Here is a 12,169-nt window from a genome sequence, read left to right as displayed (position 1 = left end):
AGTTGAATGCCAGATATAGACCTGGGGCCTGTTTACCTCTTGAAAGACGTTAATTTTTACCTATTTTTGAAGTCTGAAATGTCATTTAGCAGTTGTAGATACCTATACACATTATGTGTGGTTGTGATTTAACACACAGGTTTTGGTGGGAAGTTAAATTTCTCTTATCACAATCTTTGTTTCAAGAGAATGGCAAATTCACCTTCTGCTCTGCTATGTTCTTCTAAATTACTAAGAATGTGATTTTTTTTGTCTGCTTACTCTTGTTTTTTAGGAGTATGTCCCAGTCCAGTCTGGATCTGGTATCAGTTTGGCTCCTTACTATGCAAAGTATAGCAGTCGTACACAGCAGGCTATCTTATATATGAACCCTTACAAGATCAACCTTGAACTTATTTTGGAGTTGCTCGCATACTTAGGTACTTACAGTCCACTTCTTAAGTTTATGTACTTGGGGTTGTCCTTTGGAGCTATTTCCCACTGCTTTCTATTGATAATGAAGTGCTTCGTTCTTACATGAAAGATCCTAAAAAGCATTAACCACAGGGCCTAGCATTTGTTCCTGTTGTTGTATGAAACTGTATGCAATGCATGTTGGTTTTAACTATATGCTTGTACTGTAATTTTGCAGATAGAACTCCCCAGTTCAAGAATATTGAAGGTGCTGTGCTGATCTTTTTACCAGGCCTTGCTCATATCCAGCAGCTGTATGATCTCATTTCAACTGACAGAAGATTTAACTTGCATGATAGGTAATGGGGATATTTTTTATTAAATTAATACTCTTAAGTTACAACCAAGCAAACATTCATTAAGGTTTACTATTCGTGTAAAAGGCAAATGAGAGTTATACCTCTGAGCTGATTGTGCTACAAATTTACTACTATAATCTAAAAGTTGTACAAGCAAAAAAAACAGATACTTACAAATGGTATGATGAATTTTCTTTCATTATTTTCTATTTTATTCTTCAACAAATTTACTTAATCAAAAGCACTTGACTACTTCTTTTCCACTTGTTAGGGTATGGAAGCTACCATACCTGGGATACAGATTTCTGTGGCTTACTGTTCACATGGAAGTGACTACTTCCTGAGAAGAGTTCCAGGGCATCTGGATATACCAGGAGAAATAGCCTAGGGCTGTAGTGACAGATAAATTTTGAAATTTATTTTTTGAGTAACGAAAAGTTAACAAAACTGTGTAAAAGGCACAATTGCAGTCAAATGCTAAATATTTGTTGATTAGCTGAGATTGGTACTTTCCTTCTCTCCAGACCTTTACAATCTCTGTAGCTGTCTCTACTCAGACTTCAAATTGCATGTATTTGTAATGATCCTTGTCTTGGAAGCACAATTTAAAAACCTTGAGTTTGTGGACTTCTATCTACCTTTATTGCTAGAGTGTTACTGTAAAGTAACCAGCAGTTCTGCAGCATTACTATTTTTCCCCACATTTTTACTGAATAGGAGAACATCCCTGTGAACAAATTAGATTGTTTTTTTCTACATATTGTAATAAAACAATGAAGCAGACTTTCATACCTAATCACACAAAGTTTTACTCTTTCAATTGTCTGTTCTAGTTGGTTTCTCCAAATCTTGTCATTATGCTAGTCTTTTTTTTTTTTTTAACTCCATGTTATTTGATAAGTATATATTTATTACTATAATTTCTTGTTCTAGGCACAGATTGATAGCTTTGCATTCTGTTCTTTCTACTCAAGATCAAGCAGCTGCATTTACAGTACCTCCTCTTGGTGTTAGAAAGGTAATATTTACAAAGTTCACAACTGAAAAGAGAAATTTTCTGTGGGTGCAACTCTGAATTGTTACAATATCATACAGAATTACACCACAACCGGGTGTTCCTAGAATTTCTTCTCTGCAAAGAGCCAAATCTCATTTGGTGGTCTGTAATTCGTAGAAGCTATGCTGTGAAAATCTTGAAAGTATTGAACAAATTCTTAAACCTAAATTTTTTCAGTGAACTTCCTTAATTGTTACTTACCTGTATTTTAACCATTGTTAAGCAGTAATTACGGCTTTTATCTAGGAAAAATACAGTTTTATTTACTGCCAAACTCTAATTAAATATTGATCAGTTTTGGCAGATACTAGCCAGTAATTTTGATGGATTGTATAACAAAATGTGAATGTGAATTATTTCTTGACTTTTAATTTCTCTCCTTGGGGAAAACTTTACCGTTTTCCAAGTCATGTAGGTTTTGTTTATTTGTCAGTTTATTTAAAAAATTGGGTAAAACAATTTAACCAAACTTACTCCATAATATTGATTTAAAGATTGAAACCCGTTGGACATTTCAGTTTTTCTGTTTATGTTATGTTACTCTTAACAGATTGTTTTGGCAACCAATATAGCAGAGACGGGTATCACAATACCAGATGTTGTCTTTGTAATTGATACTGGAAGAACAAAAGAAAATAGGTAAGAGTTTGATCTTCATCAATCATACCATGATTGATATGAATATTTGGAGGCTAGAACTGCAAGAATTTTGTAGTATCCTTTTTAAGCTAGAGTTCTGGATGCAGAAATGTGCTGAGCTCATTTAACAGCTTGTAGTTTTGGGTACAGTTTTGGAATATATATTTGGAGTTCAAAATGATGAGAAGAACAAGGGAAGTTCATAGATAATGGATATGGTGTAGGGATAATTAATGGTTAAGGACTGTTTTAAAAATGAAGGAAGTATTTTTATACTGTTTCAGTTTTTAAAAGTTAAATTTTGTTCACTTTAAGTATAAAAATCCCTACAGAATGTGTTGGAATGATTCTGAATTGTCAGGGAGATGAAATAATAAAGCTTTCATTTTCCAGTTTTTATACTTTCACTGGTGAGTTGTATTCAAAGTTTTATAATATACAGTTCCTCCCAGATATGCTTGGTTTTCAAAACTAAATGTATTTTCAAATAATTGCTTATTAGATATATTGTCAATATGGTAGTGTTCAGGTTATCTATATGTGAAAATTTTAATTCAGGAATCTGAATCTTTGTAATTTTTAAGGTATCATGAAAGCAGTCAGATGAGTTCCCTGGAAGAGACCTTTGTTAGTAAAGCTAGTGCTCTGCAGCGACAAGGAAGAGCTGGGCGTGTTAGGGATGGGTTCTGCTTCCGAATGTATACAAGAGACAGGTACTGTAAACCTAGCAGAGTTCTGTAAGTCACATAGATACCATCTTTGTTTTCTGTGAAAAACCAGATTCTTGTTGAAATTCACTTTATTTCCCTTTGTTCACAGAAAGATAAAACTGGAAAAAAAACCAAAACAAGAATTTGAATATTGTGTGTGTGAAGTGTTACAATAATCTTTCACTAAAAAAGAAGCTGATTTTATTCTAAATGTTTCTATAATGTCTTTTTTAAAAAATATTCATAATTAAATGAAAAGTGCAGCACAAGGACTTGTAGAGCATCAATTTTTTACAACAGCTGCTTGGTTTACATCAAATATACGTAAACCTTACCTCCTGAGCTTTGAATTTTTTATCAGAGAAATCTGCAGGTTTCTGAGGAGGTAATCTCTATGCATAAGAGATGGAGGCACTGCAGAATTAGTTTCTGTTACTGCCTCTTCTCCTGCCTCTGTGAAAGCCTGAAGCAACTTTCAGCTGAGAAACAATTAAGGTTAGTCTTTTGATCTAACCAATGAAATGTGCCTTTTAAAAAGTCCCACAGAAGACTTCAGTGTGGAAGCATTTTACAGACTTGTTTTGAAAATTGGAGTTTCATGTCTTTTTCTCTCTGACTAAAATTTGTTTTTCGATTTGTTTTCCATAACACATGCCTTAATTCAAAGTATGAGTCACTTACCCGTGCTACTCCCTTACCAGCCTCTCAAGAGAAAAGCTGCAAAGAATTACCATGTAAAAACCGGATTTGCAGGTTTAATTCAAATATTTATATATACGAATATATATGTTGAATATACATGTTTGTGTTTTTATGATGTTGCAGGTTTGAAAGTTTCATGGAATATTCTGTTCCAGAAATATTGCGTGTGCCTTTGGAGGAATTATGCCTTCATATTATGGTATGGTTTTTGGTTTTGGAATTGCTAATCTTGTGCGGTGGGTTGACCATGGCTGAAGGCTGAGTGGCCCCAAAGCTCCTCTATTACTTTCCTCCTCAAGTGGATGGGAGAGAAAATAAAATGAAAAGCTCATAGCTAGAGAGAGAAGAGCACAGAGAGATGACTAACCAGTTACTGTCCCAGGCAAAACAGACTTGATTTGTGGAAATCAATTAAATTTATAGCCAGTTAGGTTAATGAGAAGTAAAAACCACCCCTCTTTCCTGGGCATAACTTTATTTCCCTGTTCCCTACTTCCTATCCTCCATCAGCACAGGGAGATGGAGAATGTCAGTTTTGGTCAGTTTATCACACATTGTCTGTGCTGCTGCTTCCTCCTCAGGAGAAGGAAGGATTCCTTCTTCCCCTGTACCAGCTAGGGCTCCCTTCCACTGGAGACAGTCCTTTACAAGCTTTTGCAGTGTGAATCCTTCCCACAAGTTGCAGTTTCTCATGTTCTGCTCCAGCATGGATCCCCCTCAGGGTCATAAGTTCTGCCAGCAAACCTGCTGCGGTGTGGGCTCATACCATCAAGGTGCTACAGGTCCTGCCAGGAGCCTGCTCCAGTGTGAGCTCTCCACAGGGTCACAGCCTCCTTCAGGCATCCACCCACTTGAGTGTGGGCTCCACCACGGGGCTCCATGAGCTGCAGGGGGACAGCCCTTCTCACCATGGGCTTCAGCAGCTGGAGAACCTCTCCGCTACTTTCTTCACTAATAATTGGTGTTTTCAGAGTTGTTCTCACCTACTCTTCTCTAGCTGCAATTTGTTTCTGTGCAATAACTTTTCCTGGAAGCATGACCACCATCACTGATTGGCTCAGCCTTAGCCAGCAGTGGGTCTGCCCTGGAGCTACCTGGCATTGACTGAATGTAGGGCAAGCTGCTCTTAGCTTCTCACCAAACTCACCCATGCAGCCTCTACTACCTAAACCTGGCCACAGAAGCCCAGTACACCTTGTTAGCTAAAAATACTATGCATGCCTTTGGAGGAATTATGTATTATTCATACTATTGCTTGTTTTGGAATTATTGACCCTACTAGCTAAAAAAGTTTGGTTTATGACAGGCCTGATCCAATGCAGTTACTTAGTGAGGCTTCTCACTGAGGTCTGGGGGTAACTCAGCACTTGATTGCTGTAAAATATTCTCACGATTCAGTGAGAATAGTGTACTGTATGATTTGCAGTTTTTCTCAAACTGACAGTTTGAAACTCTGTTAAATAGCCTTCTAATTGATTTCTGTTTAAGGGAGCAATTCCATTACCTCTCACCATGTCTTAAGTGAGAAGTACGTGCACAGGAAAACTAGCAACCTGGCAAATTTGTGCTGGGTTGAACAGCATCTCCCATCACGATCGAATCTCCTGCTCATTAGTGATCACTGGTAACACATGCCTCAGAACAGTGGTCATGTCATATGAAGCCCTTACAAACAATGATGTTTTGTTGACCTAATGTGGGACAAGTCAGCCTTCTGGGAAACAAGATGCTTAGTGGGGAGGGAATGTGAACTTCTGATGCAAAATGAGTTGTCCAGTTTTCTGTGTAGCTGGTAGAGAATGCTTTTATAAGGAATTTTTATGTTGAAATATATGTCCATTTACTTCACAGAAATGCAGTCTTGGTTCTCCTGAAGATTTTCTTTCCAGAGCATTAGATCCACCACAGCAGCAAGTAATTGGTAATGCAATGAATCTATTGAGGAAGATTGGTGCTTGTCAATTAAACGAGCCCAAGCTGACTCCATTGGGCCAGCACCTTGCAGCCCTTCCTGTTAATGTAAAGATTGGCAAAATGCTTATATTTGGTGCTATATTTGGCTGCTTGGATCCTGTGGTGAGTAAAAAAAATAATATTTTAAAAAGTATAGAAATTGTTTATTCTTTGCAATTAATCTGATTTCTTGTAATGGGGTATTTTGAAAAGCTGATGCAAGTTAAAATGTTTACTTTAGGATGAGGGCATCAAAACATCATGGAGGGGAATAATATAAGTCTCTTTTATGGTTGGACTCAATTATCCTAAAGTTTTTCAACTTAAAATGATTCTAGGATTCTAAACTCCAAGGTACTCTCTACAGTGGACAGTCAGGCTTGGTCTCCAGGGCTGTCCTGTGATCCCAGGGAATCTGACATTTAAAGAAAATGTCCTCTTACATGGGGATTAGGCAGTCTGGATTACTCCAGTTTGTGGGCAAGAACATAATCAAAGTTATTGCAAATCAATTCATAGGTAATTTATTAAGACTCTGACATAGTTTATATTGTCAGCTAATCCATCTAATTTGTTGCAAATTAGAAGAAAACATGAGTATGTTAGTTCCTGGAAAGGGAAAGTTGAATTTCTTAATTATCTCCTGTTAATGTGGTATAACCTAAAGCAGTTGATTAATCTGACCTTCATTGCACTGTCATTTGGCAAAACATTTCATGTGAGTTTTGGGAAGTTTTTTATGCTTGCATTTAAGGCACTATGTAAGCAGTGGCTTTAATATAAGCAAGTGCTGAATACTAAATGGGAAATTCTTATAGTCCTGAGTTTTCCTTGAAACTTAGTAGAAGATAAACTGTAATTAAATATTATGTACTCTTGTACAGTACAAGAGCTAGTGATTCTCAGGTGTAAGAAATCGGGCAGGGAAGACAGTTGATGAGTGTGAATGGAGATCTGCTGATTCAACTCAAGGGCAAAAAACATATGCACAATCAGTGCAGAAGCAAGGATGAGTGTCCTGGAAAGACTAAAGGAATGCAGTCTAGTTGCCATAGGGATGTGCTGAGGAAGGCCATAGCAAAGATGGAGCTGAACATGGCAAGGAACACAAGGATGGGTAAGAAGGGATTATACAGCTATGTCAGCAAGAAAAGGAAGATCAAAGAAAATGTACCCCAGCTGATGAACTGGTAACTATGGATGAGGAGAAGTCTGAGGTACTCAGTGTTTTTACCTCAGTCATCAATGGCAACCTTTTTTATGGCAGTAAGGTGAAGTCCCAGGTGACCTGTCTTTAAAAAAAAGTGGAAAAAAGGGGCCATGGGAACTACTAACCTGTTGGTTGCAATTCTATACCTGGGAAGATCATGAAACAGATCCTTCTAGAAGTATTCTGTGGCACTTGGGAGGACAGAGAGGTGGTTCAAGACACCAGCATAAGCTTAACCAAGGGCAAGTCCTGCTTGACCAATCCGGTGGCCTTCTGTGGTGGAGAGACCACATTAGTGGACAAAGGAAAAGCTTACATATTTGTTTTCTGGACTTTTGCAAAGCCTTTACTATGGTCTCCCGCCAAAATTGGATTCAGAGGGGGTACTATTAGATGGATAAGAAAGTACACTGTCCCATCCTGAGGGTGCTGGTTAGTGGCTCAGAGTCCTAATGGACATCAGTGGTAAGTGGTGCCCTCAGAGGTCTATATTGGGACCAGAATTATTTAGCATCTTCATCAGTGATGTAGATGGAGAAGTTGAGTGCACCCGCAGCAGATGTAGATGACCCCAAGCTGAGAGGTGCTGCTGACACACCTGAAGGATGGGATGCCATCGAGAGGGGTCTGGAGAAGTGGGCAGACGTGGAGCTCACAACACCAAGTGCTGGTGCTGCACCAGGGCCAGGACAACCCCTGGGACAGCACAGGCTGGGCATGAGCAGAGCCAGAGCAGCCCTGCCCAGGAGGACTTGGGAGTGCTGTGATGAGGGGCTGGACATGCCCCGGCCATGGCACTGACAGCCCAGAGAGCCAAACGTGTCCTGGGCTGCATCCAGAGCCCCGTGGGCAGCAGGGGAGGGAGGGTATTCTGCCCATCTGATGTGCCTTCATGAGAAGGCGGACTACTAACCTGTAGTGCTGCATCCAGCTGTGGTAGCTCCAACACAGGAAGGATGTTGAGTGAATCCTGCTGGAATGAGTCCAGAGTTTATCACAGAGATGATGAGAGAGGACTGGAGCACTTCTCCTTTGAGGAGACTGAGAGAATTTGGATTGTTCAGCCTGGAGATAAGGCTCCAGCATGACCTAATGGCACCTTTTCAGTATCTGAAGGGCATTTTAGAGGATTATAAATTCTTTAGTGCGAGGGTGGTGAGGCACTGGAACAGGTTGCCCAGAGAAGTTTTGGATGTCCCATTGCTGTAAGTGTTCAGGGCTAGGTTGGATGGGGCTTTGAGCAACCTGGTTTAGTGGAAGATGTCCCTGCCTATAGCAGGGGATGGAAACTAGATCATCTTTAAGGTCCTTTGCAACCCAAGCCTGTTATTCTAAGATAATGATAAAAGAAAATTTAAGACTATTTGTTTTATAAACCTGTGAGCTTACAACAGAATACTTTTAAGTGATGTGTACTTTATAATTGCAGGCAACTTTGGCTGCTGTTATGACAGAAAAATCCCCATTTACTACACCTATTGGTCGAAGAGATGAAGCAGATCTTGCGAAATCATCTCTAGCTATGGCAGTTTCTGATCATATAACGATCTACAACGCTTATCTGGGGTAAGTGATGATTCTCTTACGCTCGTAACTGGTAGCAGATAACAAGTTATGCAGTTATGTAAAGAATCCTTAATATCTCTTTGAACTGCTTTCACTTCAAGTTTTTTTCTGCTGAGAGTAACAGTAGATTGCTAAGTACTGTAACACAAATGGATAGCTTGCTTAGTGTTTTGTTCTTCAACTCCTTTTAACTATGCTTGCACACATACAGAGGTTTACAATGTCAGTTTATCCTAGTGTTTAAAGTATTTTGTTTGCTGGTTTTGGTATTTTGACCAGAATATTTTGTATTTGGTAAAGCACAAATGTATAAAAGGACATACAGGTTTTTTTCCTCTTTAGGGTATTACCACTAAGTCTGAATTTTGTTTCAACTATCAAGACAGAAATGTGTGGTGTCTTGAGAATAAATCACCTTACATTTTTGTTACTATCTGTCAAATCTATGTTATAGGCATGTTCTCTGGAGTGTCCTTAGACCAGCAGCATTCCTCTTCATTAATACAACTTATTTTAGAGTGGAGAATTCTTACCAAAACACATTCTTGTTTAACTTAGTGCTTCTTCTATTGTTACAGTCTTGATGGCTTTCTTCTTGCTGTAATAAACACTATTTTTTCCTTAGGTGGAAAAGGGCTCGACAGGAAGGGGGGTATCGTGCTGAAATGACTTACTGCAGAAGGAATTTTCTTAATAGGACTTCACTGTTAACTCTGGAGGTAAAACATATCATTATGCTCTGCACTTCTAAGTTATTTGTTAAAATTTCCCTCTGAAAATGTAATTCCCTTTCAAAGACATGATACATCGCAGTTACTATTTAGACAAAAGCAAGCAGGATTTTAGGGACTGATGAAATACACACTCTCAGTTGAGGTAGCTGTGTCTGTATTTGAGTTTTGATATGCAGACTTCGGTAAGCAGCTTTGTAGTCATTACCATGCAAAAGCTAGGCCTTACTGTCATCAGAGAATCAAAACTTAAAGTATTTATATTATTCTTGGTACCAAATAACATGTCTATTAACAGTTAATTTGAAATATAAGCCACAAACCTACGTGAATGGCCTCTTATTTTTGGTGAGAAAACGTTTTAATTGATCTTTGTTTTAAGTTTGGGTGACTAAGTACATCTGAGTGGAACTGGATCTTTGATGCAAACATATCTTCTCATTTTAACTGCAGGTAGAGATTTAGTATTTGCAGTATATATATTTTCATATGTCTAATCCTGTATTTCAGATACCAGATTATGTTATAAATAATGTTTTTCTCATGGAAATAGCTAGGCTGCAGAAAATAGAAGTGGTTGGTCTAGTAAGGGACTTTACCCTGGAGACCATGAATAATTCAGATGAAGTGTCATTTGCTGCTGCTGAAGTGGAGTATGTAACTTTTTTAATTCAAACTTTACTAATATCATCCTAATTTCAGGATGTGAAGCAAGAACTCATGAGAGTGGTCAGAGCAGCAGGGTTCACAGCACCTTCAACACAATGTGGATGGGATGGAAATGGAGCCACACAATCCCTGTCTCTCAGTGAAATAGCTCTTCTTAAAGCTGTGTTGACTGCAGGGCTGTATGACAACATAGGAAAAATACTGTATACCAAGTCTGTGGATATTACAGAGAAACTGGCTTGCATGGTAGAAACTGCTCAGGGTAAAGCGCAAGTTCATCCCTCCTCTGTAAATCGAGACTTACAGACATACGGATGGCTGCTTTACCAGGAGAAGGTAAGTTGAAGATAGTGAATGTAGCTAGTAGTTTGTGTAAAGGTGGATTTCTGCCTCTAATATACTTAAACTAATGTATGTTATTTAGTATCTAATTGTGTTATCTTTAAAGTCTCTTACTGTCTAATGATCCTAACGTCCATAAGAGTGAGTCAACTGAGCGCTGAAGAAAAAGAAGGTGAAGCAGAAGATCATGAACAAATCTGTTCCTGGTGAAACCAGTAGCTATAAATGGAAGGAATTTTCTGTGTATCATTTTACTTAATAGTTTCATGGATTTTTTTAAATTTTAATAACACTTTACACAGTAGTATGTAGTAATAACTTTTCAAAGTCTGGTTTGTTACTGTTCTAGAGTTTTGTAACTTGGTACTGACATATCCCAGTAATAAAATAAAACAGCCAATTCTGTAATGGACTGGTGAACTTCCTAAGTAAATTGTTGGGGTTTTTTCACTTCTTTCCCCTTCAGTTGAAAATCTGGTCAGCTATTTGCTAAGTTCAAGTGTTTCCATTTAATTATACTTCAGGTACAATGAAAGTTTTACAGCAGTTGCTTAATAGCTAGATTTACTGTAGAGAAGCAGTAAATATTAGACTTTTTAATGCATGGAAAGTGATAGTATTGAGAGTTGAAGATATTTCCTGACCCCCAAGAGCATGTAGTGTAATGACAAGACAGCAGGTAAGGTAGGGAATTTATTCCATAACCAGTGGGGCAAACAGAGCCTGCACTTTTTTTATGAGGATGCACTCTTTCTATGTCCATTCTTCCTGCTACAACTTGTTCCACCCCATTTTTGTCTTGATGGATATGTTCCAAAGCCAGAAGCAGCACATGCTGAGCCCCATCGTTCATGCAGTATATGTGTGTGTACCACATTTATGCATGTGCATATGTGGATGTAGATAAATTGATAAAACAACTGTTCCCAAGAAGAATATGTAATCAAAGAGCTTTGGCTGCCTTTTGCTTCAGTAGTGTTACTAGTGTTGCCTCTATGAACACCTCTAGGTTAACATTATCTCTCTATTTGAGCTTTAAGAAGGTAACTGTGGCTTTAGCCAGCTTCTAGCATATAAGCTTGTCACTTAGAGGTGAGTTATTTTATGTTGTGGAAGGCAGACAAACAGCTGCTGATTGTATGCAATAACTGTTTTGGTCACATCTTTTAAAGGGAAAAAAAGGTGTTTTTTGCTTGTAGAAGTAGCAATCAAATTTAGTGTTATAGATGTTATGTAGTTTGGAAATTTTTTGTTGCTGTTTTTAATTGTTTGTGTTTGTTTATATGCAGGTGAGGTATGCCAAGGTGTATTTGAGAGAAACTACTTTAATTTCCCCCTTTCCCATTTTGCTTTTTGGTGGGGATATAGAAGTCCAGCATCGCGAGCGTCTCCTGACAGTTGATGGTTGGATCCATTTTCAGGTGTGTTGGAGTCATAACTAAACTACTTTTTGTGATTCCATGAGCTTTTGTATTACATGGTTGATATGCTAGCTTGATTCAGATCACTGTATAAGGGAGAGGGAGACAAGAGGGACAAAAGGGGCAGAGAATTAAAGATAATGATAAGAAAATTTATATACATGTAATGAAATCTTAATAAATCACACTCAAAAGAAGAGACTTGTTATATATGGTTTGCAACAAATCAGTTCCCTGTCTCTTCAAGAAGGAAGTGTTCTTTCAGAAAAGGTATTGAAAATGGATGCAGACTAAACCTTTTTTTATAGAGCTTGTACTGAAAGCAGAGGAGTGTACTGTTTTTATATTACTCTTTCCTACAATTTTATAATCTTGTAACTACCTATTTATCTTTAGCACATTACAGTATATGTTGTT

At 38.1% G+C, this 12,169-nt stretch overlaps 1 protein-coding gene across 3 annotated transcripts in view; it reads left to right on the top strand.

The window, feature by feature from the left end:
- The window catches only part of DHX29 (DExH-box helicase 29), a 30,026-nt gene that overhangs the window by 13,695 nt on the left and 4,162 nt on the right, over positions 1-12,169 (top strand). For all 3 annotated transcript variants that reach the window (XM_066339042.1, XM_066339040.1, XM_066339041.1), the window contains 11 exons: positions 275-419; positions 632-752; positions 1,686-1,770; positions 2,360-2,448; positions 3,033-3,161; positions 3,984-4,059; positions 5,712-5,936; positions 8,453-8,589; positions 9,215-9,308; positions 10,023-10,325; positions 11,621-11,752. In XM_066339042.1, the coding sequence (XP_066195139.1) occupies positions 275-419; positions 632-752; positions 1,686-1,770; positions 2,360-2,448; positions 3,033-3,161; positions 3,984-4,059; positions 5,712-5,936; positions 8,453-8,589; positions 9,215-9,308; positions 10,023-10,325; positions 11,621-11,752 (1,536 nt within the window). The remainder of the gene's footprint in view (positions 1-274; positions 420-631; positions 753-1,685; positions 1,771-2,359; positions 2,449-3,032; positions 3,162-3,983; positions 4,060-5,711; positions 5,937-8,452; positions 8,590-9,214; positions 9,309-10,022; positions 10,326-11,620; positions 11,753-12,169) is intronic.

The sequence above is a fragment of the Sylvia atricapilla genome, chromosome Z (assembly GCF_009819655.1).
Source record: "Sylvia atricapilla isolate bSylAtr1 chromosome Z, bSylAtr1.pri, whole genome shotgun sequence".
Lineage (NCBI taxonomy): Eukaryota > Metazoa > Chordata > Aves > Passeriformes > Sylviidae > Sylvia > Sylvia atricapilla.
Note: the sequence above shows the minus strand (reverse complement) of the source record. Positions and strands in the feature narration are given on the sequence as shown.